Source organism: Lynx canadensis, chromosome D1 (genome assembly GCF_007474595.2).
Source record: "Lynx canadensis isolate LIC74 chromosome D1, mLynCan4.pri.v2, whole genome shotgun sequence".
NCBI lineage: Eukaryota > Metazoa > Chordata > Mammalia > Carnivora > Felidae > Lynx > Lynx canadensis.
The window spans coordinates 108,520,502-108,546,659 of NC_044312.2; the positions used below are offsets into that span (position 1 = coordinate 108,520,502).

The 26,158-nt window shown below is 49.9% G+C and overlaps 2 protein-coding genes across 2 annotated transcripts; one reads left to right on the plus strand and one right to left on the minus strand.

Annotated features, from left to right (window-relative positions):
• Positions 1–21: 21 nt before the first annotated feature.
• On the minus strand, positions 22–901 carry TMEM262 (transmembrane protein 262). The gene is made up of 3 exons (XM_030331417.1): positions 429–901; positions 222–321; positions 22–115 (listed from the first exon to the last, which is right to left on the minus strand). Exons 1-3 carry the CDS (start codon positions 600–602, stop codon positions 39–41), a joined length of 351 nt encoding a protein of 116 aa, XP_030187277.1. The 5' UTR covers positions 603–901; the 3' UTR covers positions 22–38.
• Positions 902–5,084: 4,183 nt separating this feature from the next.
• VPS51 (VPS51 subunit of GARP complex) lies at positions 5,085–26,132 on the plus strand. Its single transcript, XM_030331413.2, has 10 exons — positions 5,085–5,407; positions 5,874–6,003; positions 21,410–21,556; positions 21,637–21,856; positions 21,991–22,708; positions 23,111–23,326; positions 23,521–23,739; positions 24,615–24,736; positions 24,826–24,913; positions 25,748–26,132. Exons 1-10 carry the CDS (start codon positions 5,183–5,185, stop codon positions 26,006–26,008), a joined length of 2,346 nt encoding a protein of 781 aa, XP_030187273.1. The 5' UTR covers positions 5,085–5,182; the 3' UTR covers positions 26,009–26,132.
• The last annotated feature ends 26 nt before the right edge of the window (positions 26,133–26,158 follow it).

The following is a 26,158-nucleotide window of genomic DNA, read 5'->3' on the forward strand; positions in this document are numbered from 1 at the left end:
TCCTTTTCCTTCCCCCTTCTCGGCCCGGTCCTCTGGCCTCAGTGACTCTCCTCCCGGTATTGGATGGCCAGAAACTCCAGAGACAGGCGGTTGAAGAACATGGCTCCATTTAGCACTGGGCAGAGGAGAGAGCCCCCATCAGCATTCCCCGCCTGCTCTTTGCCAGGTCTCAGGGATCCAAAGCTCCCCCTCCCCCTTAGCCCAGCCCCACCCCCACTCACTCAGGATGGTCAGGGAAAAGCACCGAAGAAACTTGTTATCTGTCATCTCAGCGTAGAGTGACCCCATGGCGGCCCAGCAGATGCCGATCACCTGGGAGAACTGTAGGCCCCATCCGGTGGGAGAGTGGCCCCCTGAGACAACAGCGGGGTTTCCATCAGCCCCCGGACCTCCCCCGACCACGCCCTGGAGCCCCGGCCCCGGTCTACCATCAGGACAACCGTGTAGTGGAAGCTCATGCGGTCGTAGTGGTGGGTGACACAGAAGTTGTGCACGTCGCTGGCAAAGACACTCAGGTGTACAAGGAAGAGCATCAGTGAGGCCACAGTGAGCATCATGCCTTCTGGAAAGAAGAGCACAGCCAGCCGGTCCCGCCACCGCATCGTGGCGGCAGCGTAGACTCCAGTCAGACGGCGGAGTTGAGCAAGCCGACACTGTCCAGGAGAAGCAGCTGGCCCTTCTCTTTCTAGAGTGCACAGTTTGGAATAGCGGTGGGGTTCCAGGGCCACAAGGACATTGGAGGGGACAAGATTCTAGAATCCAGGCTGGTTCCAGCCAATAGAGGAGTGGTTCATGAGGGGCCAGGGGAGCTCCCAAGTTAAGGGAGGTTGGAGGGTGACAGGTGCAGGCCAGCAGGAGCCTGTTGGCTTCATCGGGTTGATGAAGGGACAGCGTCCCGTATCATCTTGCCCGCACACCGTGTACGCTTCTGCATACCTTCTCGCCGAGTCCCCTCGACAGTGCCACAGAGGAGGCAGTGTGGGTACTTGTACAGAGCCGGGGCTCGGAACGGCGGAAGGGCATGTCGCAGGTCCACAGCAAGTCTTCGGCCAACAAGAGACTAGGCCCCAGAAGGGTAGCTGGAGGGCATTCCCAGGTGAGGAGGCCTGGGCTGAATTGCAAGCCCCAAGTATCTGCTCCATCCCCTAATGGGGAGGGACGAAGGGAAGGGAAGAGGTGAGAGAGTGCCCGTAACTGTTCCGGCACCTTCCCCGGGCCTTCCGTAGGTCCAGAGAGCACCCGGCTCTTCTATCCTCTTCTTCAGGGGCCTGATGCTGACCAGCTTGCCCTTCTCTGCCACCTTCAAGCACGCAGCACTTTCACCCCCATCATCTCTGTCCTTTCCCGGAGTCCCAGATGAGACTCGTGGCATAAATCCTGTTTTGTGCACAAGTTCGAGGTAGAGAGAGGGAGTGCCGGCTCAAGTGCTCACGGCCATGAGTGAAGGAGTCAGTACTGAGACTAAGATCCAGTACTGAGACTAAGTGGGCAGGGACACTTCCAAGCAAGAAGAAAACATTTCCTCCATACGTGTAAGAGGTGAAAACTCCAGGACTCTCAACCACAGAATCCAGAAAAACGGGCAGAAATGGTGTGGAGGGACATGAACACTCCCAGGAACTAAAGTAGAAGGACAACACGAACTTGGCCACCCCCATGGCCTCCTTCCTGTCTCTCTGCCCCAGAAGGAAGGTTCAAGGTCTGGCCAAGACCCAAAGTCTCCTGCCACACCATGCTTGCTGCCCAGTGTCCTTAATCACGACCGTCCCTGAGACCCCCGTTCTGACACATCACAGGGGTGACACCCAGGGCCCAGCCATGGGCCCACTGCTGAAACAATAGTTTGCATCTCGGTTCTCTGGTGAATACACATGGGCTTTTATGCATTAGGGTTTCTGGCTCCGTGTCATTAAAAAAAAATTTTTTTTAATGTTTATTTTTGAGAGAGAGCGAGCACGTACTAGTAGGGGAGGGGCAGAGGGGGGGGGGGGAGAGAGGATCTGAAGCAGGCTTTTCACTGACAGCAGCAAGCCCGATGTGGGGCTTGAACTCATGAACCATGAGATCGTGACCTGGGCCGAAGCCAGCTGCTCAACTGACTGAGCCACCCAGGCGTCCCTGGCTCAGTGCCATTGAAGGAAATATCCAAGTAGTGTGTGAACTTGTAAAAGATTTGCATGATGGGTGCCTGGGTGGCTCAGTCAGTTAAGCGTCTGACTCTTGGTTTCAGCTCAAGTCATGATCTCATGGTTCGTGAGTTTGAGCCCTGCTTCCAGTAAAAACAAGCCCCACTTCAGATGAACCCCACTCTCTCTCTCTCTCTCTCTCTCTCTCTCTCTCTCTCTCTCTCTCTCTCTCCTCTCTGCCCCTTGCTCACTTGCACCCTCTCTCTCTCAAAAAAAAAAAAAACAAAACAACAAAACAGATTTGCATGATACACAAGCATACAGAGGAAAAGGCAAGAGCCTTCCACCTCCTATGTACCTAACAGGTAACCCCCTCGATAGTTTGGTGAGTGGGTATCTTTTGGGTCCCTTCAAAAAAATTTTTTTTCATGTTTATTTATTTTTGAGAGGGAGAAAAGACAGAGTGTGAGTAGTGGAGGGGCAGAGAGAGAGACAGCACAGAATACGAAGCAGGCTCCAGGCTCTGAGCTGTCCGCACAGAGCCCGATGCGGGGCTCGAACTCATAAACCGTGAGATCATGACCTGAGCTGAAGTCAGATGCTTAGCCACCTGAGCCACCCAGGCGCCCCTTTTGGGTCCCTTCTTGATGTAACTACATGTGCGTACATGTGCATATACATGCATAACTTAAAAAATATGTAGAGAATCACAGCATATGTATTGTCAGAATATAATCTTCAAAATGTTAAAAGTCCGATGCTAGATCTGGAATGAACATGTAACCAAGCTGTATTAACCCATCAGTGAGGTGGTAATACGTCTTGGGGAGCTGGATATTGATAGGCATTTAAAGAGGAATGTTAGAGTGTGATTCTAGGTTAGACACAAAACTGGTTCATGTCCTATAGGGCGATAAGAAATACAACTTTGGAAGTTATTTTTTCTACTGGATATAAATGTTTTGTATCTGCACAATATCTACTTGTAATATCTGCATCTGAACACTTAGTGGTAAATAGCAAAATCAAATGTTCATCCCTATGGGTATTTAAATAGTCCTTGGATGACTATGGCACTGGGAGGACATTTTGCATTTTGGGTCTTATTTCCAAATTTTGGGTCATTTTTCTCACCAGTGTTCTGCAACCTATTTTTTTTTTTTAAGTTTATAGACTTCTTGGAGTAGATCTAAATCTTTATACTCTTTTCTTCATTTTCTTAAGATTATAGCTTCATAGGCCGACACTGTATTTTTTAAAATATTTTTTAAATGTTTATTTATTTTTGAGAGAGAGAGGGAAGGAGAGCGGGGGAGGAACAGAGAGAGAGGGAGACACAGAATCTGAAGCAGGCTCCAGGCTCTAAGCTCGGCACAGAGCCCCACGCGGGGCTTGAACTCACAGACCACGAGATCATGACCTGAGCCAAAGTCAGACGCTTAACCGACTGAGCCACCCAGGTGCCCCCGACACTGTGTTTCTTTAAACAGCCTCTGAACATCCTTCTGAATATAGATTTCAGGGGTCAGCAAACTTCCTTGAAAGAACCAGATGGTAAACGTTTTAGGTTTTGCCAGCCATATAGCCTCTGATGCAACTACTCAACTCTGCTGTTGTCGTGCAAAAGTGGGCATAAATAAAATGTATACAACTGGTCATGGCTGGTGTTGAAATAAAACTACAGACACTAGATGGGGCACCTGGGTGGCTCAGTTGGTTGAGTGACATCAGCTCAGGTCACCATCTTCCCGATCGTGAGTTTGAGCCCCACCCACATCAGGCTCTCTGCTCTTGGCCTGTCAGTGCAGAGCCCACTTCGGATCCTCTGTCCCCCTCCCTCGCCCTCCCCCGCTTGTGCTCTCCCCCAAATAAGTAGATATTTTATTTTATTTTTTCAACGTTTATTTATTTTTGGGACAGAGAGAGACAGAGCATGAACGGGGGAGGGGCAGAGAGAGAGGGAGACACAGAATCGGAAACAGGCTCCAGGCTCTGAGCCATCAGCCCAGAGCCCGACGCGGGGCTCGAACTCACGGACCGCGAGATCGTGACCTGGCTGAAGTCGGACGCTTAACCGACTGCGCCACCCAGGCGCCCCAAGATATTTTAAAAAACTATAGACACTAGAATATTTCACATAACTTCGTTAGTTTCAAGCGTACAACACAATGATTCGCTATTTGTGTATATTTTCAAACGGATCACAGTTAAGTCTAGTTAACAGCCGTCACATAGCGACACATTTTTTCTCATGATGAGAACTTTTAAGATCTAGCCTGATTATATGAACTTAAATAATTTTCATGTATCATCAAACATCAGTCTTAATTTTTTAAAACCAACGAAAACAAAAAACAACACTCTGAGCTCGCCGGCCATAGGAAAACACATGGTAGGATGCGTTGGGCCCGCAAGACCCCTGCAAGGTGAGTTCCCTTCCAACACTTCCCCTGCCCTCTCCTCCCCGCCGCGAGCCCACCACAGCCTATCATAAGTAATGTTCCAAGGACCACGACGTGAAGTCGTTTTCTCCGTTAAAGCTCATCGTGATCTCAGTTTGAACTTCAAGTCATTACCTGTCCTCTTGTGCGGGCATTTAATACTCGCAACCCCACTGTGAAGTCTGTCCCCCAAGTTTAGGAATGGGGGAAACGGAGCCGCCGCCGCCCAGGTAAGGAGCCAGTGCCAGGACGTCCGGCACACGCTCTCTGGCTCCGCGGCGGGAGCTCCGTCCCCATATTCCGGGGGTCCTTGCCCGCAAGGGTGCGCGGCGTTGGGAGCCAGGACCCGCCTTCCATCCGGGAGGGAAGCAACCGGACCAGTTCCACTCACTCCTTCCCTCCACCCGAGAAGCTGGGGGAGCCCAGGCTTCTCCCGGAACCTCTTCGCTCGGGGAGGAAAGGTGCGGGGGAACTCTAGTCTCGAAGGACCCAGGGCTGCGGGGGGGACGTTTCACCTGCAGGACTGCCTCGTTTCAACAAGAACTTTATGGCTCCCGGAAGTGCCTCCTCCCGGTCCTCTTCCCAGCCTCACGCCCGTGGGCTGCAGTTGGAGCGATGGCGGCGGCAGCCGCTGGGCCTGGCCCGGGGTCTGGACCCGGGGACTCTCCGGAGGGGCCCGAGGCAGAGGCTCCGGAGCGTCGGCGGAAGGCGCACGGGATGCTAAAGCTTTACTATGGCCTCTCGGAGGGGGAGGCGGCGGGGCGCCCCTCGGGGTCGGACCCCCTGGACCCGACGGATCTCAACGGGGCGCACTTCGACCCGGAAGTGTATCTGGACAAGGTGTGTGTTTGTGTGGTGGGGGGAACCAGGCTCCCGATACATCGCACCCCCAGATCGTGCCTTCGACTTTGTTGCGGGGTGAGGGAAGCAGGGGTTCATAAAAAGACGACGACGGTCGGGCAGGAAAAAGGGGCAGAGCTGGAGTCTAGGGGGGCATGGGCAGATCTGGACTGGCCTCAAGTGATGCGGAGTCGGAGGTGTCCTGGGCTGACGTTCTGACGGGCCCCGGGTAGGGGGCGTGGCCCAGGCGCTGACAGGCATAAGGACTGGGCCTTGGCCGGGTCTGAGCGTTTGAAACGCTGACAAATCCCAAACAGGACCGAACCTAGTAACTCCCGACCCGTGCCACTTATAGGCTCTATGTCTAGGATTCCGGACAGGGGTGGGATAAGGGTTTTCGTGCTCTGAAAGCCTGAGGGACCTGAGTACCCCCTGACCTGAACACTAACAACCCCATTTACTCCAGCTGCGTAGAGAGTGCCCCCTGGCCCAGCTGATGGACAGTGAAACAGACATGGTGCGGCAGATCCGGGCTCTAGACAGCGACATGCAGACCCTGGTCTATGAGAACTACAACAAGTTCATCTCAGCCACAGGTGATTCGCACCGGGACCTTACCCTTCGCAGTCCCGCTGACCTGTTCCTCCTGTGTTGGGGAAACCGGCAGGGGATTCCGGGGGAGAAGACCCAGATTCTAGTCCTTCCCTGACCTTAATCTACGCTCACCTCCCGCTCGGAACCTTTGTGGTCAAACGACTATAGGCTTAATAGCTGCTCGCAGAGGATCGTTCTGAGGGTCAAAGGAGAGAAAACTCAAAGACATTTTTAAACTGAAATGGATTTATCTTAACCACTCAGAATCCGTGACACTAAGGATGTCTCAGTAAGGATTAGTTTCTGTCATTAGTGGTAGCTTTCTTCTCTTGTCCAGGTCCTTCTTGAGCGGGGGCTTGTCTCTGTCTCTGTCTCCCCCCCCCCCCCCCCCCCCCCTCCCTCCCTCTCTTCCCCTTTTCCTCTCCCCACCCCCCCCCCCCCCTTTTAAATGAAGCAAAGAGAATATTTATGACATTAAGGGACACAAAGTTCATGTAAAGCTTCCCTTCCCTTCCCTTCCCTTCCCTTCCCTTCCCTTCCGTCCCTCCTGCCCCCTTTATTCTCTGTCCAGGACAGTGCCATACAATGTTTAGCTATCATCCACACTAACTTCTGTCTTATGTTGGTGAGATGCACTACTCAGAGTTTTGTGATCATTTTGGACCCATGTGTACTTAGTCCTAGAGGCAGATCCTGAGGAGTCTACCTGTGGTCCATGAGGATGTTGCATGAACCTCTGTGAGGTTCACTGTGACATCGCTTACTGTACTAAGTGTCACAATGCCAGGTGTAGTAACACATAGTTATTGTTCTTTTATCTGATTGGAAGCAGGTTCAATGAATAGGCACCTCGGTGTTTGCTAACACCAATGTCAACCAGCAAGAAATCATAATTCCTGTGCTAAGAAATTTCTCACAGGAACTTTGCAAACATTACATTTTCCATTTCTTAGAATTTGTATAGTTTTGACATTTAGCTCTTGCTTAAATGAGGATGGTTTGCTGTTTTATCTTTTTCCTACCAAGGGGAGAGAGTTATAAACTGAGCGTTGGAATCAGGGATTCTAAATCTATAAATACTGTAAAGTTTTGTATCCATTCAAGAAGTTTTCATTGAATGCCCCTTCCTTCCTGCCTTCCTTCCTTCCTTCCTGGCTGGCTTTTTTTTTTTTTTTTTTTTTGCCAAGAGCTGTTCTGCATATTGGAGATACAGCAATGAACCAGCTAGATCAAGCTCCTTCCTGGAGCCCACATTCTAGTTGGGGAGACAGACAATAAGTGAATGTACAAATAAAGGTGTAGTAAGTACTAGAAGAAGGACATCGAGTAGGGAGAGAAGAGTAGTATATCTTGGGGTCTGCCTTTAGCTAGGGTAAGTATGAGAAGGCCTCTTTGAGGTGGTGACATTTGAGCAGGGCTTTGATGAGAAAGAACCAGCTACTGTGGGGGAGGAAACAGCGGGGGCAAAGGCTCTGAAGAGAGGGGCATGTTGGGTATATTCAGAGTGCAGCAGGGAGTTTAGGGGGGAGGCAAGGGAGAAGAGTGGTAGGTGACTGGGGTAGATAGTTAGTGGGAACCAGATTTTAGGGACTTATAAGTGGTTATGGGGATCCTGCACTTTACTCTGAGTGAGATGAAATGACAAGAATGGGGTGACCTGACCGTGGTTTTAAAAGGACGCTCACTGTCCAGTGAGTGAACTCTAGGGAGGCAGGGGTGGCAGAGACATGCATTAGGAGGCTACTGGAGTGGCCCAGGCAAGATGCTGGTGGCAGGGACCAGGAAGCATGTCGGCAGTGGAAAAGTAGAATGATTCAAGATTTTTTTTTTTTTTTAATTGATTAGGTGAAGGGTCTGGAGTTCAGAGAAGTCTGGACCTCGAGGTCCCCTGGAATAAGATGAGATCTCCTAGGGAGGAAGTATACAGAGGGAAGAGAAGAGGTCTAAGGACTGAGCCCTGCAGCAGCCTGACGTTCGGAAAGTCATGAAGAGAAGGGAGATCTCACAAAGGAAGCAAGCATTTGGGGAGGTTTGAGGACAATCAGGAGCACGGGTGTCTTCGAAGCCAAATGAAGAAAGCATTCCAGGAAATAGAATTGATCAGCATGGGCTAAACGTTAGTGTGGGGAGTGCTTATCCGTGGTGCAAGAGCCAGGGAGAACCGCAGGAGCCAAGCCCTCAGGGAAGGGAGAGGGGACGAGAGCAGGCCAACTACTGTAGAAGGGGAAGCAGAGTGTGGGCGGAGCCAGTCAGGTGGTCAGACACGGTCGAGTGTAACCTCCTAGAGCGTATTAAGGAATTTTGCCTTTATCCCTCCCAAGCGCTAAGCCACACAAAGGTGATTAGATACAGGAGTCATGTGGCAGATTTGTGTTTTGAGAAGATCCCTCCAGCTGCACTGGGAGGAATGGGATGGAGAGGTGGCTGGAGAGAGGTCTTTTCACTAGTCCAAGCCAGAGATTTGGGGAGTTTACCCCAGGATGGGAGTGGTGGAGAAGGACCGTGCTGGGCCAGCTGAGAAGTATTTGCAGCAGCTTGACGGGACACGGTGTTGAAGAGCTTTGGCCATAGAGAATGACCCCTAGGTTTCAGCGTGACCCCTGGATGGTGGATCTGGTGCTCAAGAAACTACAAGAAGATCAGGTGTGGGAACAGGGACAAAGTGAGCTAGGTTGGTGTTTTTGTTTGTGGTTTTCACTTTCTGAAAGGGAGCCAGACATGAAACACACCTGGAGGACCCTGTGGCCCTTGTATCATGAAGGCTCTTGTAGATCATGAGAAGGATTTTGGTCTTCATCATAACTCTGGAGATCCATGTCAGATGACAGCAGTGTCTCAGGTTAGAAGGAGCCTTGACAGATCTAGTCCAGTCCATCTCTTCTGTCCTCTGAGTACCTCTAAGGGGTGGCCTTCTGACTCACACTGGAGGTGGGGAGCCTTTATCGAGGGGTGGGATCTCAGAACTCGGAGGCTAAGGGAGTTAGGTTTTGAGGTGCTAGGAGCTGACGAGACGGCAGATACATGTGTGGGTCTGGAGCTCAGAGGGGAGAGCCAGGCTGGAGGGATAAGCCTGGGAGTCTGCTGTGAAGAGGAGGAGGTTTTGAAGGGAAGTGTGGGTGGGACTGCCCAAGGACAGGATAGAGCCTGAGAAGAGGAGAGAGCCCAGAACAGGCCTCTGAGGAGTGCCTGTTTGATGGCCGTACAGAAGAGGGTGAGCCTGTAGCAGAGAGAGGAGCGGTCACAGAGGGAACGTGGTATCAGCACGAATGTACATCCATTCGGCTGATTCATTCGTTCGTTCACTTACTTGCCAAGTATTGGATTGCCTGTGCGCCGGGCAATATTCTAGGCCCAAGGATATAGCTGCAAACGAGACAATTTCTCAGCCGTCACAGAACATACATTCTAGAGAAAGAGACAGAAGATAGGATCGTTTTACCTGTCAGGAGCTCTGGAGAAAATGAAACAGGATAGTATAGAGAGAGTGGGCGGTTGGGAGTGGTTTCGAATGGGGTGGCAGAGAAAGGGTTTTGTGAGGAGGGGACAATGAAGGTGAATGTTGAAGAGCTGACCGTGGGAGGATTTGGAGGCAGAGTGGCTCAGGCTGAGGAAGCGACCTGTGCAGAGGCCCTGAGAACTCTATGACCAGAGTAAGAGTGACGGGATGATGGGAACAGGACCCGACTGCATAGGATGTACGTGAGGGGGGGCAGGCATTTTCTGGGTGGAGTAAATATTTTAGGCTTTGTGGGCCACCTGGTTTCTGTACTCACCTCTGCTATTGTAGCCTGAAAGCAGCTATAGACGCTGGGTAAGCGTATACATGGTTGTATTCCGGTGAAACTCCTTTCCACCAACAGCTGTGACATCCAGAATATCAGCGAAAACAGTGGAGCAAGTGTATTTGGAAATCTCCCTTCCATAAAAGGAACCAAAACACTGGCCAAAACGGTCAGAGTCAACTTTTTCAGACTTCTAGAAATTAACCAAATGTTTGTAGCAATCTTACGAGCCTTTATTCAAGAAAAACAGCTGAATCTTGGTCAAAGTAGTGAATTCTTTGTAGTAGTGATGTTTTAACTTGGCCCACCATTTCCTCTCCAGCTCAGCAGTAGCTTTGGAAAATAGCCTCTATTTCTAGTTCTGGAGGGACCAGAACAGGACTGGACCTGTTTCAAAGCCTCATGCTGAGAGAATTGTCATTATGTAACCTGTCTGGTGCTTTTCTGAAAGATTCTACTCCCTAGATTTGTCTTTATTTGTCCTGACCCTGAGGTCACCCAGTACTAAAAGCCTTTCACCAAGGGGTGTTTGTCAAAAACAATTACAGACAGGTATTGTGTCTGCCTGAAGTGATGGGTAATATTTGGGGCGAAAAATAGACTTAAAAAAGCTTAAAAAGAAAAAGCTTAAAAGAAAAGCTAAGAAATGAGACATCCATATTGGGAATCTTGAAGGTCACATATATATAAGACATGCTTTTTTTTTTTTTTTTAAGTTTATTTGTTTATTCTGAGAGAGAGGGGGAGAGAGAGTCCCAAGCAGGCTCTGCACTATCAGTGGAGAGCCTGACATGGGACTCGAACTCATGAACTGCAAGATCACAACCTGACCTGAAACCAAGAGTCAGATGCCTAACTGACTGAGTTAGCCAGATGCCCAGTACACATGCTTTTAAGAAAGACCTCAGGATGCCCTAAGCTCTCACCTCTGGCTCATCTTCGGGCTCTGCACATGTAGTAAGTGAAAGCTGAGGCAGAGTTGTAAGCCGCCTGGTTGAGTGTTTTAAGGTATACCCCAACACACACACACACACACACACACACACACACACACACACACACACACAAACACACCCCAAAAGGGAACTAAAATGGTACACTAGAAAATATCTATTTAATGCAAAAGAAGGTAGGAATGGAGGAACTGGGGAACAAAAAAGAACATAAGACAGAAAATGAGTAACAAAAAGACACATGTAAGTCACACATTATGAGTAGTTACACTAAATGTAAAAGGATTAAACTCTCCAATTAAAGCAGAGATAAGCAGAATAGATTTGAAAACCTCACATGATTCAAGAGTGTCTCCAAGAGACACTCTTTCTTTTTTTTTTTTCTTTTTTTTAAGTTTATTTATTTTTGAGACAGAGAGAGACAGATCATGAACGGAGGAGGGGCAGAGAGAGAGGGAGACACAGAATCGGAAGCAGGCTCCAGGCTCTGAGCCATCAGCCCGGAGCCCGATGCGGGGCTCGAACTCACGGACCGCGAGACCGTGACCTGAGCTGAAGTCGGACGCTTAACTGACTGAGCCACCCAGGCGCCCCAAGAGACACTCTTTCAATTCAAATACATAAATAGCTTGAAAGAAAAAGGGCTGATAAAGATATTCTATGCAAACAATAACCAGAAGAGAATTGGAATTGTGGTACCAATGTCTGACAAAATAGCATTTAAGGCAAATATTGTTACTAGAGACAAAGAAGGGCATTTTATAATGATGACAGGGTCAGTCCATGAGGAAGATTTAACAAATGTAAACATTTGTACGCTTAGCAACAGAGTCCCAAAATACACAAAGCAAAAATAGACAGAATTAGAGGGAGAAAAAGAAATTCAACAATAATAGAAGCACCAATATCCCACTTTGAAAAATGAATAGAACAATTATATAGAAAAACAAGTAAACAGAAGACTTAAAAGATCACTTGAACCAAATAGACCTAACAGACTCCACCAAGCAACAATAGAAGACACCTTATTCTCAAGATAAATGGAGCATTCTCTAGGATAGACCATATGTCAGGTCATAAACAAAGCCTCAATAAATTTAAAAGGATTGAAATCACATGAAGTATGTTCTCTGATCATGGTGGAATTAAATTAGAAATCAGTAACAAAGGAGTCTGAGAAGTTCACAAATATGTGAAAATTAAATAGCATGCTCTAAAATGACCAATGGGTTACAGAAGAAATTGCAAGGAAATTAGAAAATACTTTGAGATGAGTGAACATGAAAACACAGCATTCCAGACCTTATGAGATGTAATAAAAGCAGCGCTCAGAGGGAAATTTATAGCTATAAATGCCTGCATTAAAAAAGAGAGAGAGATGGGGCACCTGGGTGGCTCAGTTGGTTAAGCATCCAACTTTGGCTCAGGTCATGATCTGGTTTGTGAGCTCGAGGGCTGTGTCGGGCTCTGTGCTGACAGCTCAGAGCCTGGAGCCTGCTTCAGATTCTGTGTCTTCCCCTCTCTCTACCCCTCCCCTGCTCACGCTCTGTGTCTCTCTCCTTCAAAAATAAATAAACATGAAAAAATTTAAAAAGAGAGAGAAAGAGGGAGGGGCACCTGGCTGTGGCTTAGTTGGATGAGCATGGGACTCTTAATCTCAGAGTTGGGTGTAGAAATTATATACATACAGATGCAAGTAAAGAAAGAAAGAAAAGATCTCAAATAAATAACATACTACCTAAAAAACTGGGGGGGGGGGGGAGTACAAACAGAACCCAAAGTGTGTCAAAAGGAGGGAATAATAAAGATTAGAACAAAATAAATAATGTAGAAAATCAATAGAGAAAATAAATGAAGCCAAAAATTGGTTCTTTGGAGACTTCAGCAAGATTGACAAAACTTTAGCTAGACTGGCCAAGAAAAAAATGAGAGAACATTCAAATTACTAAAATGGAATGAGAAAGAAGATGTTACTACCAATTTTGCAAAAATACAAAGGATTGTAAGAGCACACTGTGAGGAGTTGTATGCTCACATCTTAGAAAATGAGGTGAAATGTACAAATTCCTGGAGAAATACAAACTTCCAAAACTTTCTCAAGAAGTCATAAAATATCTTGGAAGATGTATAACAATGAAAGACATCAATATTGAAAAAAAACTTCCCACAAAGAAAAGCCAGGGACTGAATGGCTGCACTACTGAATTCTACCAAACATTTAAATAGTGCACAAACTCTTCCAACAATTTGAGGAGGCTAACTAATTCTATGAGGCTAGTATTAGTCGAACGCCAAAACCAGGGAAAGACAACATAAGAAAACTACAGACCAATATCCGTTATGAATATGGATGCCAAGCCCCCAACAAAATACTAGCAAACTAAACCCAGCAACACAGAAAAAGGATTACATACAATGACCAAGTGGGATTTATTCCAGGAATGCAAAGTTGGTTCAACATGCAAATCATTCAGTGGAATGCACCATATTTGCAAGGCATCTTTTGTAATAATATTTAGTTTTGTTTCCAGTTCCTGAAATAACCCCAGATCAATAAAGGCAACATAGATGTCTTTTGTTATTCATATAACGGACCCCTTTCTTTTTTTTTTTTTTTTTTTTTAAATTTTTTTTTTTCAACGTTTATTTATTTTTGGGACAGAGAGAGACAGAGCATGAACGGGGGAGGGGCAGAGAGAGAAGGAGACACAGAATCGGAAACAGGCTCCAGGCTCTGAGCCATCAGCCCAGAGCCTGACGTGGGGCTCGAACTCACAGACCGCGAGATCGTGACCTGGTTGAAGTCGGACGCTTAACCGACTGCGCCACCCAGGCGCCCCTAACGGACCCCTTTCAACCACACCTAAGTTTATGTTAATGAGATGATTTTTGGAAAGCCCCTTGATAACCAGAGGATAGGGGCAGGTTGCTAGGGGAACCAACCATGTGACTAATTAGAGGTTTGGAACTTTCAGCTCCGCCCCCTAGACCTCCCGGATGTGGAAGTGGAGAGGGGCTGGTGATTGAGTTCAGTGACCAATAGCTAACGCTTTGATCAGTCATGCCTCATCGGTGACGCCTCCACTAAACTCCAAAAGGAGAGAGTTTGAGAGCTTCCAGGTTGGTGAACATGCGGAAGTTGGGAGAGTGGCATGCCCAGAGAGGTCATGGCAGCTCTGTGCCCCTCCCACATATGCTGTCCTATGCCTCTCTGCCATCTGGCTGTTTCTGAGTTGTATCCTTTTGTAATAAACCGGTAAGCTAGTAAGTAAACTGTTTTCCTGAATTCTGTGAGCTGCTGTAGCAAATTAATTGAACCTGCAGAGGGATCATGGGTGGGAACCCTCCAATTTACAGCCAGTTGGTCAAAAGTACCAGTGACAACCTCAACTTTGGACTGACGTTTGAGGTGGGGGTAGGGTAGTCTTGGGTGACCGAGCCCTGAACTTGTGAGATCTGACACTAACTCCAGGCAAATAGTGTCACAATGAAGTTAAATCATGGGACACCCAGCTAGTGTTGCAGAATTGCTTGATGTGTGGAAACCCCACACACGTGGTGTCAGATACGAAGTTGCGTTGGAGTATCGAGAGTGGAGGAGAGGCACCAGAGTGTCTTTTCCCCTTACAGACACCAAAAGCACAAGTAACCAAAGGAAAAAAAAAATAGGTAAATTGGACTTCATCAGAATTAAAGTTTTGTGTTTTAAAGGATACTGCCGGGAAAGTTAAAGGACAACTCACAGAATGGGAGAAAGTATTTGTAAGGCATATATCTAAAAAGGGTCTAATGTCCAGAATATATAAAGAACTTTTGCAACTCAGCACTAAAACGACAACCCTATTTAAAAATGGACAAAGGATTCAAATCGACATTTCTCCAAAGAAGATACACGAATGACCAATGAGCACATGTAAAGATGCTCAGCATCATTAGTTATTGGGGAAACGCAAATCCAAACCACAGTGAGATACCACTGCACCCTCACTGGGATTTCCAGCAAATGCGATATAACAAATGTTGGAGATGTGGAGGACTTGGAACTCTCACACGTTGCTGGCAGGAATACAGAATGGTGCTCCTGAAAATAGTCTGGCCGTTCCTCAAAGAGCTAAGCACAGAGTTCGCCTGTGTTCCAGCAGTTCCACTCACAGGAATATACTGAAGAGAAAATGTTTGCACAAAAGCATGTACATGAATGTTCATAGCAACATTATTCATAATAGTCAAAAGAAGCCAAATGGCTACCAACTGGTAGATAGAACAACAAACGTGGACCCACACAGTGTAAGATTACTCAGCCATAAAAAATATAACATACCGATGTCATAGACTCTGGGTCTGGAGTTCTGTCTTGTCCAGCAAGAGAGCAGACACAGGATTAAAGTGAGAGAGAAGCTAATGTCCGGGAGGAGACAAGCCCCGAGTGAGGGTCCTTACTCTGTTTTTATTAGGATCAGGAAAGCTTACCAGCCTGAAGGATGTGCACAAAGAGACCATGAAACTGTGAACATTAACTCATGGGTGTGAGGGAAAGGGGGTTTTGAAGATAGATGTGCAGTGTTAGGGGTTTGGGTCAATACAAAACAAAATCCTGGCGGGGGGGGTGGGGATGGTTGTTTAAGGCAGGCATGAGGCGCCACCTCTGTTTATCTTAACTTGACTCTGGGACAAGACAGCTGGCTACCTCAGGGTCAACAAGGCACCTGCTTTCTTTTGCTAATTGGCCCCACTGTCCTGCTGTGGTCTATAGCCCTGTTTACCTGTTTACCTATTTTGGCCCTTCCTTCCAGTGAAAGCAGCTTTCTGCTATTGTACTAAATTGGGGGTGGGGGGTCGGGGGCGGGGGGCGGGTCCTGCCCTGAATACCTAATCTTGCCTACCTAATCTTGGATGCTTTCATCCTGGGGCTTCCTATTCCTGTATGCCTTGTTAACCCATGAGTGCAAGCTCAGGGAATTCCTAAGCTTACTCCCCACATAAGGATACATGCTAAAATGCAGAGAACCTTGAGATCATGCTAACTAAAAGAAGCCAAGCTCAAAAGGTCACATATTGTATGATTCCATTTATGTTAAATGTACACAATGGGCAAATTCATACAAGCAGAAGACAGATTTGTGGTTGGCAGGGACTGGCATGGGGAGAACAGGAAGTGACTGCTGAGGGTCTTTTTGGGGTGATGAGTGTTCTGGAAATAGATCGTGATATCGGTTGCACAATCTTGTGAATATACCAAAAATACTAAAACCCACTGAATTTTATGGTATGTTGATTATATCCCAGTTAAAAACCAACCAACCAAATAAAAAAAAAAAAAAAACCCAACCAGGGATCAAGTCAGGTTTGGCCTGCGGGCTAAACTTTGCCAGCATCTGGCCTCAACCTTGAGTTTATGTAATAATGCGTTTATCTGTTTCAAAATTGAAAAGATCTCTCAAAGGTTGTGCAATGAAAAGCCTCCTCCCATTCCTTTCTCCAGGCAAAGACAAAGCAGTCTTTGATGGTAAACTTGACTGAAGATTCACAGACATACAGAAAAGCGCACAGGTCATAAGTGGACAGCTCCATGAATTTCACAAACAGAACAGGTCTATGCAGTCAGCACCCAGGTCAGTAAGCTGCAGGCTAGCAAGGCCCCCTCCAGTCTCCTACCAGTAACCAGTTACCCTCCACTCCTCCCCCAGGCTGGTATATTGGTGTCCAAACAGCTAACCATTTGCCCTAGCCCAAGCTGGTTCAGTTAACAAGCTTGAAATGGTTCAAAGATACACAGTGTAGTATTTATTACTTGGTGGTATGAAGTTGTTTTTGTTTTTGTTTTGTTTTTTTGACATGGTAGAACTTCAATTTCTAATTTTGTGGCTCTGGGCCTGTGAAATCAGCAGCAGTGACACTAGCGGTAGGTTTTCTTTTACTCTGTTTTTTTTTTTTTTTAATGTTTATTCATTTTTGAGAGAGGGAGAGAGAGCGTAAGTGGGGGAGGGGAGGGGAGAGGGGGAGGCAGAGGATCTGAAGCGGGCTCTGCGATGGCAGCAGGAGCCCAATGCGGGACTCGAACCTGCGAACTGTGACATCGTGATCTGAGCTGAAGCCGGACGCGCAACCGACTGAGTCACCCAGGTGCCCCTCTCTTACTCTGATAACTTAGTTTGGGGATTTTTCCCCCCTTTGGAAGTCAGATTCAAGTTTCCTTTTTGAGGTAGCACCTAAGTATCATGGGCCTAAACACCCAATGCAAAAAAGAATCTGCTCTTTTGATGGTATGATTTGACAGACCTGGGAGGAGGTTGTGTCACAGGTTAAACTGTTAACAAGCAAGAACAAGAACTGGGGGGGGGGGGGGAATGAAATGCCTCATGACCTTCCAAGGACCCCCATGACCACTGGCCCTGCATTCTCTCCCCAAGTTGGGTTGCTACTCCAGTCCTGCTCTGAGAATATTCCCCTGGCCCAGGAGTCACACACAAACCAGCGGTGGGTGTGCGAAGGCTCACAGATGACCGCAGTTAGACGTTGCCAGGTTCCTTTCCGTACATATTGGTCAGTTTGTGCAACCACCAGCAACTAAGAGAAGAGCTCTTTCTATACACCCTGGCCAACGTTGCTGCCAAAAGTTTTCATCTTTGGCCATCCGATAGGTGAAAAGTGGTATCTCTGTGTAGTTTCAATGTCTCTTGTGAGGTTGAAAGTCTTTTGCCTGTTTAAGAGCTGTTTGGTATCCTTGTCTGTGGACTGCCTGTTCATGTCCTTTTCCTATTTTTCTATAGACTTGTTCTTTTTCATAATGATTTATTTTATTTTTTTTTCATGTTTATCTACTAATTTTGAGAGAGAGAGAGAGCGTGCAGGTGGGAAAGGGACAGGGGGAGAGAAAATCCGCGCTGTGAGCTCTGAGCCTGACGCCACTGGGCTCGATCCCGAGAACCGTGAGATCCTGACCTGAGCCAAAATCAAGAGTCGGACGCTCAACTGAATAAGCCACCCAGGCACCCCAATGATTTATTTATTTATTTATTTAAAATTTTTCAATGTTTATTTATTTTTGAGAGAGAGAGAGACAGAGTGTGAGCAGGGGAGGGGCAGAGCGAGAGGGAGACACAGAATCTGAAGGAGGCTCCAGGCTCTGAGCTTTCAGCACAGAGCCTGACATGGGGCTCGAACTCCACGAATTGGGAGGTCATGATCTGAGCCAAAATCAAGAGTCAGATGCTTAACCACCTGAGCCACCCAGGTACCCCATGATTACATTTTAAATCACATTTAAACTTTGATCCGTCTGGTGTGTGTGTGTGTGTGTGTGTGTGTGTGTGTGTGTGCATGTGTGTGTGAGAGCGTGTGGTCTGAATCCAACTATATTTTGTTTCTTTGTATTCACTCCATACTTAATCACCTTACTAAATTCTCTTATTGTTTGTTGTAATGTTTTCGGTGATTCTTTAGGGTTTTCTATTTATACAAGTCTATCGTCTGCAAATATTGATAATTTCACCTCCTTTCCAATTTGTGTATCTCTATAATATATTTCTTGAGTCCAATCGAATTGGCCAGTATCTTCAGAACAACATTAGATAGTAGTGGTGATCATGGTTATCCTTGTTATCTTTCTGATTTTAAGAGGAATGCTTCTAGCATTGCTTCATTAACTTGATGCTGGGTTTTGGAGGTTAGAGGAATACTCAGCTGTTCATATTTTTTAGTTTTCATTTTTTAACGTTTATTTATTATTGAGAGACAGAGAGACACAGAGCGTGAGCAGGGGAGGGGTAGAGAAAGGGGGAGACACAGAGACTGAAGTAGGTAGGCTCCAGGCTCTGAGCTGGCAGCACAGAGCCCGACGCGGGGCTCGAACTCATAGACTGCAAGATCATGACCTGAGCCGAAGTCGGTCGCCTAACCAACTGAGCCACCCAGGCGCCCCTGTTCATATTTGATTGGGAGACTTTTTTTCAAATTCAAGAATAGATGTTGAATTGGCCCTCTTTTTTTTTTTTTTTTTTTTTAATTTTTTTTTTCAACGTTTATTTATTTTTGGGACAGAGAGAGACAGAGCATGAACGGGGGAGGGGCAGAGAGAGAGGGAGACACAGAATCGGAAACAGGCTCCAGGCTCTGAGCCATCAGCCCAGAGCCTGACGCGGGGCTCGAACTCCCGGACCGCGAGATCGTGACCTGGCTGAAGTCGGACGCTTAACCGACTGCGCCACCCAGGCGCCCCTGAATTGGCCCTCTTTCACCTTTTATATGGGTGAATTGTTATTGAAAGTTCTTTTTTAAAAAATGTTCTTTAATGTTTATTTATATTTGAGAGAGAGAGAGAGAATGGGCAGGGGAGGGGCTTCTAATGTTGAGCTGTCTTTACATTTATGAAATAAAAAACATTTGGACATATTTTATCAATTATTCTTTTAATCCACTGCTGGATTATGTTTGCTAATTTACCTACACATCTCCATTTATTAATTTATGCATCTCTATTCATAAGAGACATGAATGTACCATTTTCATCTTTGAACTTTTTATTAACATTCTCGTGTCAGTGTTAGGTTTGTTCCACAAATTAACGTGAAAGCTTTTCTAATGTTTTCTGTTTGAGCATTGCTTACACAGAGCATTGGAACGAACTGCCCTTCTGAGCTCTGGTAGCCGCCCCACGACATCCCCTGGGCCTGGTGCCTTTGTGTGGAGGGGAGGGAGAATCTTTGATTGACAACATTCTCCCTTCCCTCCGTTTGTGTTTTCTGTTCTTCTGGAATCCACTTAGGTAACTTCTGTTTTTGTAGCAAATTATTCATTCAGGTTTTCAATTCTTTTATGTGGAATCGAGCAAACTTGTGTCTTGTGATTATTATAATTTGTGTATTTATGATTATTTCACCCCTTATTTCTTATTTCGTTTTTTTCCCCTTTAAAAAAATTAGGTTAGCTAACATTTTATAAATTTTATTTTTTATCCTTTTATTTTCAGTGATCCTGATCTTTTTTATTTATATTGCGATAAACTTACTGTCAGCGAGTAACCTGATGCAGGGCTCGATCTCATGAACCGCGAGATCATGACCTGAGCCGAAGTTGGATGCGTAACCAACTGAGCCACCCAGGCACCCCATTTAAAAAGTGTATTAATTTCTGCTTTTAGCTTTACTAATTTCTTTCTGCTTTCTTTTGTAGTAGTTTTTCTTCTAACTTCTTGAGTTGAATGTTTATTCTAATTTATTAATATAGGGATTTAAAACTGATTTCCTCTGAACATTGCTCTAGAGAGCTATAGCCTACAGGTTCTGATTTCTAGTGTTCTCGTTGTTATATGCTGCAGTTTATTTTGATTTCCCTTTTGACCCACTAGCCGATTAAGAATGAAGTTTTCTTTTTTTCTCCAAATGATGGGGTCTCTTTGCTTTCTAGTTTTGTTATTCATTTCCAATTTAATTGCATTGTGATTCTGTGTCTCCCTCTCTCTCCACCCCTTCCTCCCTCTCTCTCTCTCTCAAATAAATATTAAAAAAAATAAAGGGAGGCAGTTGGCATGATCTTGTGGCGCGGTTTTAGCTGTTCCGATGCATGGGATAGGTGGCTAGTTGGGCTTAACCTGCGGTAGAGTTTCACTAGCAAGTAATGGAGGGAGTGGACAAGAGAGGCAAGGGGGCTTGTAAACATGTGATGACACTGGTGGTGGGTCAGAGTTCCTGGGGAAGGAGTAGGGAATTGCAGCCGTGAGAAGTGTGATGAGAAGTGCCCCTGAGCTAGGGGCAGGGGTCCAGAGTTCCTGAAAAGGCAAAGGATTGTTAGAGTGGGTAGACAGGGTGAATGATCAGAATTACAGAAGGTGCGAGGCTTGAAGCTGAGATTGACAGGTCTTGTCGAGGACCAGGAGAGGTGGCACAGATGAGGCAGAGGCAAGGGTGGGTGGGACTGAGGAGATTGTGAACGGAGAGTCGGGAATGTCTGAAGCCTCATTCACGTGGATGGTCATGTCCACAAGGAGGTGACAGTGACCAGGCACTGAGAGGTGAGGCAAAGAGGAGGGGAGGGACAGCAGCAAGAGGGATGCCGTTTGACGGCACAGTCTTCGACGAAGCTGGGGTCTTTAAAAGGGAAGAAGAGTAGAAACTATCTAGAAGTGTCAAGGGGCCAGGCCCTGAGGCACCGGTTGTGAAAAGAAAAACTCTCAGGCAGGTTTCCCCTGAGACAAAAGAGCTAAAGGACCCTTCAGAGAAGAGAGGGCGTGTTCCAGAAAGTGGAGTGAAACGGTTTGGGAAGATAAGGGCGAACAGATATTGTCTCCTCTGTGCCACATAGTGCGCTGGGCGCGGAGGATGCCCCTGGGAAGGAGCAGACAGGCTCCTGCCAGGTGCCCTGTGCCCCCTTTTGGCATCTTCTGAGCACAGGGACTGTGGCTCCACGGGCTGTCTCCGCACCAGGGCACTTGTGCTCAGAAGATGCAGCCTTCCCTCCCATTTACTGTGACCAAACACCATTGCTTTTTGCACTGAATCATCAATGTGACCCTTAAGGAGCTGGCTCAGGGGCATTTGGGAAGGAGGGTTGTGCGCGTGCGCGCGTGCATGTGTGTGCATGTGTGCATGTGTGTGTGTGGTGGGGGGAGCAGTCGGACCCTGTCGCAAGCTGACAAGTCTCCTCCTTTCCCCTCCCCCGCGCCCTTGCCCCGCCAGACACCATCCGGAAGATGAAGAACGACTTCCGGAAGATGGAGGACGAGATGGACCGGCTGGCCACCAACATGGCGGTGATCACCGACTTCAGTGCGCGCATCAGCGCCACCCTGCAGGACCGCCACGAGCGCATCACCAAGCTAGCAGGTGGGCCCTGCCCCCGAGCGGGTGCTGGAGCGGCCTACCCCGAGGCTCTGGGGCTGACACCACCTGTCCCCGGCCCCCAGGGGTCCACGCGCTGCTGCGGAAGCTGCAGTTCCTCTTCGAGCTGCCCTCGCGCCTCACCAAGTGCGTGGAGCTGGGCGCCTACGGGCAGGCGGTGCGCTACCAGGGCCGCGCGCGGGCCGTCCTGCAGCAGTACCAGCACCTGCCCTCGTTCCGCGCCATCCAGGATGACTGCCAGGTCATCACGGCTCGCCTGGCTCAGCAGCTGCGGCAGCGCTTCAGGTGTGGCCCCGGGACCCTCTCCCACCCCCCAGCCGGGGCCCTGGGCCTGCCAGTTGCGGTCCACACTCGTCCCCCTCCGCCCTCCCGCCCGAATTCGATCAGCCTGCCCTTGACCGCCGCCTCCCACTTTGCAGGGAGGGCGGCTCCGGCGCCCCCGAGCAGGCAGAGTGCGTGGAGCTGCTGCTGGCCCTGGGCGAGCCAGCGGAGGAGCTGTGTGAGGAGTTCCTGGCGCACGCCCGCGGGCGGCTGGAGGCCGAGCTGCGGAGCCTGGAGGCAGAGCTGGGGCCTTCCCCTCCGGCTCCCGACGTCTTAGAGTTCACGGATCGCGGAGGAAGTGGCTTTGTGGGTGGCCTCTGCCAGGTGGCCTCGGCCTACCAGGAGCTCTTTGCGGCCCAGGGCCCGGCGGGTGCCGAGAAGCTGGCAGCCTTCGCCCGGGAGCTGGGTGGCCGCTACTTTGCGCTCGTGGAGCGGCGGCTGGCGCAGGAGCAGGGTGGCGGTGACAACTCCCTGCTGGTGCGGGCGCTGGACCGCTTCCATCGGCGCCTGCGGGCTCCTGGGGCCCTGCTGGCCGCTGCTGGGCTGGCCGAGGCGGCCACGGAGATCGTGGAGCGAGTGGCCCGCGAGCGCCTGGGCCACCACCTGCAGGGCCTGCGGTCGGCCTTCCTGGGTTGCCTGACCGACGTGCGGCAGGCTTTGGCTGCCCCTCGCCTGGCTGGAAAGGAAGGCCCGGGCCTGGCCGAGTTGCTGGCCAACGTGGCCAGCTCCATCCTGAGCCACATCAAGGCCTCGCTGGCAGCTGTGCACCTCTTCACCGCCAAGGAGGTGTCTTTCTCCAACAAGCCCTACTTCCGGGTATGGCCTACCTTCGGGCTTTTATCTCCCTGCCCCACCCCCCATTCTGGTCATTGTTTCATTCATCCCGTAGATTGGCAGCTGTCGGGGCACACAGTCCTTGCCCCAGGCCCTCTGGGTGTGCTCCTGAGGGAGTCAGGAGGAAGGCTGGCACTACCCAGAGGTGGGGGGGGGGAAGGCTCCGAGGGCATCTGCAAGCAGGGTCCGCAGTGCTGGCTTTGTCCCCTTTGCACTCCCGCGCCCCCCCTCCCCCCGGGGGGAGGTGCTCTTGGGGACCGGAATGCAGGACCAAGGTGTCCCTTGGAGAGGGGCCAGGGCACGTAGGGTCCCAGTAGAGGGTCGCTGTTGGCCCCCGCCTGGAAGAGGGGACCTGCTGTGTATCTGCGGCCCTCCTCCTCACAGGGCGAGTTCTGCAGCCAGGGTGTTCGCGAGGGCCTCATCGTGGGCTTCATCCGCTCCATGTGCCAGACGGCTCAGAGCTTCTGTGACAGCCCTGGGGAGAAGGGGGGTGCCACGCCACCTGCTCTGCTCCTGCTGCTCTCCCGCCTCTGCTTGGACTATGAGACAGCCACCATCTCCTACATCCTCACCCTCACCGACGAACAGTTTCTCGTGCAGGTGAACCGCTCACTCATAGCAGGGAAGGGGACGGTGGTACCGGGAGTCCAGGAGGCTGGGCGGTGCCCTCGCGGTCAGACCCGGGCCAGCTGCCCGTGCCCAGCCCGTGCCCCGCTCCTGCTTGGCGGTGGCCCCCGAGCTGCCCACCCTGTCCCTCACTCACTGCCCCTCTGTCCTCTGCGTCCCCGGCTCAGGACCAGTCTCCAGTGACCCCCGTGAGCACACTGTGCGCAGAGGCCAGGGAGACGGCGCGGCGGTTACTGACCCACTATGTGAAGGTGCAGGGCCTCGTCATATCACAGATGCTGCGTAAGAGTGTAGAGACACGGGACTGGCTGAGTACCCTGGAGCCCCGGAACGTGCGTGCTGTCATGAAGCGGGTGGTGGAGGACACGACGGCTATCGACGTGCAGGTGCTGGCCCTGGGCTGGCCAGGAGGGGTCCTGAGGCAGGCTCGGGGGATTGGAAGATAGCCGCCCTCAGAGGATCAAGACGGCAGGGCCGAGCGGTGCCTGCGTCTGTGGCCTCATTCCCCCTCAGCCCTGGGTTGTGGCGTCATTGCCCGCACGTCACCTAGGAGGGGGCTGAGCTCTAGAGTCACCCAGGGCATCAGGACAGGGTTAGCACTGAAGATTGAGCCTCAGCCCCAAGTCTGATGTCCTACCCTTGCCCCGCTCCACCGGTTCTATGAAGAGCGACCGGGTACCAACCAGATGCCAGGTCCCCACTACCCTGTGGTGCTTCTAACAGATGAGTTTGTAATTTATTTTTATTCTTATTTTGTTTAATGCTTATTTATTTTTGAGAGAGACGGAGCGTGAGTGGGGGAGGGGCAGACAGAGGGAGGACCAGAAGGGGGCTCCGTGTCAACAGCAGAGAGTCTGATGTGGGGACTGAACCCACAAACTGTGGGACCACGACCTGAACCCCAAGTCAGAAGCTTAATCCGCTGAGCCACCCAGCCTCCCCAGAGTTCGTAATTTATTTATTTATTTTTATTTTATTTTTTTTTTATTTTTTTTTATTTTTTTTATATATATGAAATTTATTGACAAATTGGTTTCCATACAACACCCAGTGCTCATCCCAAAAGGTGCCCTCCTCAATACCCATCACCCACCCTCCCCTCCCTCCCACCCCCCATCAACCCTCAGTTTGTTCTCAGTTTTTAACAGTCTCTCAGAGTTCGTAATTTAGAGTGTCCTTGGCCCTCACCCTGGGCACCTGGTGGCCTCGAGGGTCCCCTTGCTCTGGCCTCCTTACGGTGAGTGCCCCCTTCCGCCACCAGGTGGGTCTTCTGTACGAAGAGGGTGTCCGCAAGGCCCAGAGCAGTGACTCCAGCAAAAGGACCTTCTCCGTGTACAGCAGCTCTCGACAGCAGGGCCGCTACGCCCCCAGCTACACGCCCAGGTCTGGCGGGTCAGGGTAACCCCAGGGGAATGGACAAGGGAGGATGTGGGTGCAGGGCGGGCTCTGACTGCTTGTCTCCCCCCACCCAGTGCCCCCATGGACACCAATCTCTTGAGCAACATCCAGAAGCTGTTCTCTGAGCGCATCGACGTGTTCAGCCCTGTGGAGTTCAACAAGGTCTGAAGTCCCCTGTGAGCCCACCTTCTAGGGGCCCTCGGGAAGGTTGGCTCAAGCATCTGACTCAAGGAGTCTAGGACTCCTCCGCTCCCCTGCCCCCGGCCACCAGGCTCTGTCTCTGGGCTGTTTCTAGGAGTGAATGGTCATCTACGGCCCCGCCATTGCCATATCCCATGGCCCTCTGCCCTGACCTTGGTGCCCCCAGCCTGGGTCTCGATGCTGATCTGGAACGCCCCTTTTATCCTTGTCCTTGTTGCCACAGGAGTTCTGGGTCCTCATCAGGGATTCCTGTCCACACGATAGGCCCTGCCCCAACCCAGCCCACACTCGGGGACCTGGTGTTCTTCTGCCTCTAATTCAGCAAGCCTTCCCGCTCCTGGTGTCAGTGCTGACTCCCATCTCTGCTTGCCTTTTTTTTTTTTTTTTTTTTGAGAGTGAGAGTGAATGGGGGAGGGGGCAGAGAGGGGGAGAGAGAGAGAATCCCAAGGAAACTCTGCACTGTCAGCACCGAGCCCTATGCGGGGCTCGAACTCACGAACCATGAGATCATGACCTGAGCTGAAACCAAGAGGTGGACACTCAACCGACCAGGCGCTTCTCCCATCTCTGCTTCTGACTGTTGCGTTTTCCCTGTCTGTTCCCCCTCCGGATGGTGGTGCTAACCTTGTATCCATCCCTCCCTCTCAGATGGGTCCTGGGACTTTTACACCCCATCACAGCTACTGGCTTCTTACTGTCTCTCTGGCCCCTGCCCAGAACGTGGGTGCCCTCCGGGATCCAGTGCCCCTACCCAACACCTGCTGTCCCAGAGCAACCACCTCTCCTTGCCTGCAGGTATCGGTGCTGACCGGCATCATCAAGATCAGCCTGAAGACGCTGCTGGAGTGTGTGCGGCTGCGCACCTTTGGGCGCTTCGGCTTGCAGCAGGTGCAGGTGGACTGTCACTTCCTGCAGCTCTACCTGTGGCGCTTCGTGGCCGACGAGGAGCTTGTGCACCTACTGTTGGATGAAGTGGTGGCCTCAGCCGCCCTGCGCTGCCCGGACCCAGTGCCCATGGAACCCAGTGTCGTCGAGGTCATCTGCGAGCGCGGCTAGGCCGGGCCGCTGCCGGGCACAGGCTCGCCCAGTTGCCCCAACCCGCCCATCTCCTGGTCTCCCGCCCGGGCGGCCCTTCCCCTCCAGCCTCAAAACCTGCCAAATAAAGACGCGCTGCCTCCTCCTCCTCCTCCTCCTCCTCCTCCTGTC